General features: G+C 71.1%; 1 protein-coding gene across 1 annotated transcript in view; it reads right to left on the bottom strand.

Moving 5' to 3' along the window:
• Positions 1 to 426, bottom strand: part of INTS1 (integrator complex subunit 1) — a 50,166-nt gene that overhangs the window by 8,663 nt on the left and 41,077 nt on the right. Inside the window, exon 32 of the mRNA XM_015565161.1 lies at positions 322 to 426. This exon is cut by the window's right edge and continues 1 nt beyond it. Within this exon, the coding sequence (XP_015420647.1) occupies positions 322 to 426 (105 nt within the window). The remainder of the gene's footprint in view (positions 1 to 321) is intronic.

The following is a 426-nucleotide window of genomic DNA, read 5'->3' as shown; positions in this document are numbered from 1 at the left end:
TTCCTCCGCCCCCCCCCCCGTCCGCTCTGCTTTCCAGCGCCCTCTACGGACAGGCGGGCACAGAGGCCACCCCTCCCTGCAGGGCCCGACACCCCCTGCTCAGAGGACCCGTCCCCACAGCAGCGCTTCGCTCCTGTCCGTCAGCCGTGGCACCGCCAAGTCCCCTCTGCGAGCACCTGGGCCCACAGGCACCGACCCTCCCAGCTGAGTGCCAGCAACCAGACCTGGCCGGTCGGTGTGACGGGCTTGGAGGGAACATGGATGAGAACAGGGCCCCGGAGTGGCCAGGGCCCGGGTGCCAGTCCTCGCCGCGCAGCCCACCTTGCTCCGGGAGAACAGCAGCCTCTGCTGCAGGTCGGGGCAGCTGCCGATCACCTCGGGGTCCAGCGTCTCCAGCCAGTCCACCAGGAGCCCCGAGCAAGGCCC

Source organism: Myotis davidii, unplaced genomic scaffold (genome assembly GCF_000327345.1).
Source record: "Myotis davidii unplaced genomic scaffold, ASM32734v1 scaffold399, whole genome shotgun sequence".
In the NCBI taxonomy this organism is placed as follows: domain Eukaryota; kingdom Metazoa; phylum Chordata; class Mammalia; order Chiroptera; family Vespertilionidae; genus Myotis; species Myotis davidii.
This window is presented reverse-complemented; position numbering and strand designations above follow the sequence as displayed.